At 62.8% G+C, this 3,117-nt stretch overlaps 1 protein-coding gene across 1 annotated transcript in view; it reads right to left on the reverse strand.

The window, feature by feature from the left end:
• Positions 1 to 211: 211 nt before the first annotated feature.
• TAF6 (TATA-box binding protein associated factor 6) overlaps positions 212 to 3,117 on the reverse strand; it is a 6,944-nt gene continuing 4,038 nt past the window's right edge. The window contains 5 exon segments of the mRNA XM_015414868.1: positions 212 to 737; positions 833 to 1,042; positions 1,149 to 1,322; positions 2,258 to 2,383; positions 2,481 to 2,555. Coding sequence (XP_015270354.1) covers positions 363 to 737; positions 833 to 1,042; positions 1,149 to 1,322; positions 2,258 to 2,383; positions 2,481 to 2,555 — 960 coding nt within the window. The 3' untranslated portion in view covers positions 212 to 362.

Consider the following 3,117-nt stretch of genomic DNA (forward strand, 5'->3'; position numbering starts at 1 on the left):
AAGTCCCCCCCCCCCCCCCCCAACAGAGCCGCACCCCCCCTTCACCCAACTAGCAGGGCAGGGAGCTCCCGTGCACGACAAGGTGTGCAGTAAGGTGAGGGACCCCCCCCCCTCCTCAGGAAGGTGCTCTCCCTGGGGGGCCAGGCAAGAACCACAGGAGGCTGATTGATCAAAGAACAAAGAGAATTTATTTACATAGGAAGTGATGTCACCCCGGGGTGTGTGTGTGTGCGTGAGAGGTCCTGCACAAAGTCCTGCTCAGCTTGGCACAAGGTGGTCTGGGGGAGGGGACTGCCTTTGCCCCCAGCTTCTGGGCCCAAACGAGAGGGGCTGCCGCTAACCCTAACCCCCCCCCCCGGTCCTTACAGGGAAGGCTGTGGGGACTCGGGCACCATGCCCCCCCCGTTGGCTTTGGCCAGGAAGGCGGTGGCCGCGGCGGTGGTGCTGGCGGGGGGCGGGGGGCTGTCGCTCCGCTCTTGCTTGATGCCGCCCGTGGAGAGGGCCAGGCCAGGAGACTGAGTGGAAGGGGAGGGCGAGAGCTGGCTGCTGCCCCCCCCTTTGCCTTCTGCAGCCGGTGGCAGCGAGACCACGATGTACTTCTGGACGCTGCCCGAGACGGGGGGGCTGGGCGCCGCCTGCCCCCCCGAGACCAGCTTCATCAACGGCTGGGTGCTGGGGACGGTGGTGGTGACCGGGGAGGTGGAGGTCCCTGCGGGAGCCCCGCTGAGCGTGATCACCTGCACGGGTTGCCGGGGAAGAGGAAGTCAAGGAGCGGCCAGGCCCGGAGAGGCCCCCCCCTTCCCCCCAGGCAGCCCCACGCTCTGCCCCCCCACTGCTGGGAAGTGGAGGTTCCGGAGGCAGAGGACATGACGATGAACTTGGTGGGAGGGGGCGAAGGCTGTGTGGGGGTGGCCGGTCGGGTGGAGACCAGGGTCTGCATGGGCAGCGTGAGGGAGCTGGGCACCTTGAGGATGCTGGGTGTGCGGGAAGCAGCAGAGCCCGCCCCTTGCGGGGCCTGGGAGAGCGTCAGGGTGGGGCGAGGCTGGAGGCAAAGAGGAGGGTGGTGACTTCCTGACCGAGGAGCGGGGCCGGACCGGACCCCCCCCCCCCCCGGGTAAGCCAAGGTGCTGCTGCTGCTGCCGCCTCACCTGGGTGATGGTCAGGGTGGTCCGGTTCACCTGCTGGGCTTGCAGAGCCGCCTGGGCGCGCGCCTTGAGCACGTGGGGGCACAGGAGGGCGCCCAGGGGCCCATACTCGGCTCGGTAGGCCTCCGGGTTGTCAGGCGCAGGGCGCAGCTTGGCCAGGACAGGAGCGCAGTGCTTCTGCAGAAGGGGAAGGGAGAGAGGTGGTGAGCCGTGAAAGCTGACCCCAGCCCACCTCCTGGCCTGGAAGACCACCCCAGCCTCTTCTCTGAGAAATCCTGGTGTGAAAGAATGTGTGGCCACGAGGTGGAGTCCAAATGTTCCGGTCCTGCCTGCCTACCAGCAACGGGCAGCGCGCTCTCTCTCTCTCTCTGTCCTGTGACCCTAGCAGGGTTGACTGCAAAGAGCGCCAAGAGGACCTCCGCAAACTGGGTGAGTGGGCGGCACTGTGGCCAGGGAAGGCCCATGCCGGTAGGTGTCAGGCGATGCAAAATGGCACAAAACCCCCACCTTCACGTCTAGGCTAATGGGGTGGGCCTGAACTTGCTGAGACAGAGAGGGGGAGAGAGGGGTCGTGGGGGTTGTCATGGAGAGCTCCATGGAAGCGTCAGCCCAGTGGGCTGCAGTGGTCAAAAGGGCAGACTCTACGTTGCTGGCCCTCCCTCCCTCCCAAAGAACTGGTTGGCCACTGCGTGAGACAGGAATGCTGGACTAGGTGGACCCTCACTGGTCTGATCCCGTAGAAGAAGAGATTGGATTTATACCCCCCCCTTCACTAGGAGTCTCAGAGCGGCTTACAAACTCCTTTCCCTTCCCCTCCTCGCAGCGGACACCCGGTGAGGTCGGTGGGGCTGAGAGAGCTCTTGACAGAAACTGCTATTTTTCAAGAACAGCTCTGACAGAACTTGTGACTGACCCAAAGTCACACCAGCAGCCACATGTGGAAGAGGAGTGGGGAATCAAACCCGGTCCTCCCAGATTAAAGTCTGTGCTCCTAACCACTACACCAGACTGTTCCTCTTTGTCCACTCAGCCTCTGCCGTGACTTAGGAAGGCAGCTGGGGAGGTCTATCCAACCGTAACCCATCACCACCGCCCTCCTCCCCCCTGGTTACCAGCAGGAGGCTCTGGACGTGGTCCGCTCCAATCTTGTCGATGTTGCTGACGACCGGCCCTTCGAGCACCACCCGAACCCGCTCCCCCTCTACCTGCAGCCGCGGCAGGATCAAGGTCTTGATCACCTAGTGGGGAGAACATGCGCCAGAGGAGGTTCAGCTTCTGGCTCGCCCAGACAGGCCGTCCTTCCCAGCACACACCGGGCCACCCGCAGCTACTCACGTCGTGCCCGAGTTCAGCCAGGCCGGCGATGGAGCCGTACCGCGTGGTCCACGGGGTCTTCTCGTCCACCCAGCTCTGGCGCGAGAAAAAGGGCCAGGAGAGAAGCGAAATGCATTTTTCTTGGGAGATTTGAAATGAGCAAAATGTTCACTCACACACACACACATACACCGTTTTCAAAGGCGCTGACTCCATCCAGGCAGTCAGAGAGCTCTTGTCTGGGCGCTGCAGGAGGAGGGGGTGGCCCCCGGGGGCTTGGCTCAGGCCCCTCAGGAAACCTTTTACGCCAAAGAGCTTTCCTTGGGGGAACATCCATTGGCTGGGGCACATGTGCAAAGGGGGGGGTTAGGGCATTTTGCACTCTCCTTGCTGAATGAGTGTGTGTGTGTGTGTGTCTGGACGTTTTATTTCCAATACATGTTTTGTAATATTAATGCTGCTAGTGATTCTCTGTACCGCACAGGTCTCCATTGTTTCAGGCATGTTGTTTTAAAAGGAGCCACAGGAAGAAGGGGAGGGGCAGGGGAGGGGCAGGGGGCAGGCCCCCCCCTCAGTGGGCAATTCCTACAAAGGCCAGGAGGTGGTGGGGGGGAGGGCCCCCCTCAGGTGCTGGGCAAGCAGGGTGGGCAGGGTTTGC

This window comes from Gekko japonicus, unplaced genomic scaffold (genome assembly GCF_001447785.1).
Source record: "Gekko japonicus isolate JY-2015 unplaced genomic scaffold, Gekko_japonicus_V1.1 scaffold2374, whole genome shotgun sequence".
NCBI lineage: Eukaryota > Metazoa > Chordata > Lepidosauria > Squamata > Gekkonidae > Gekko > Gekko japonicus.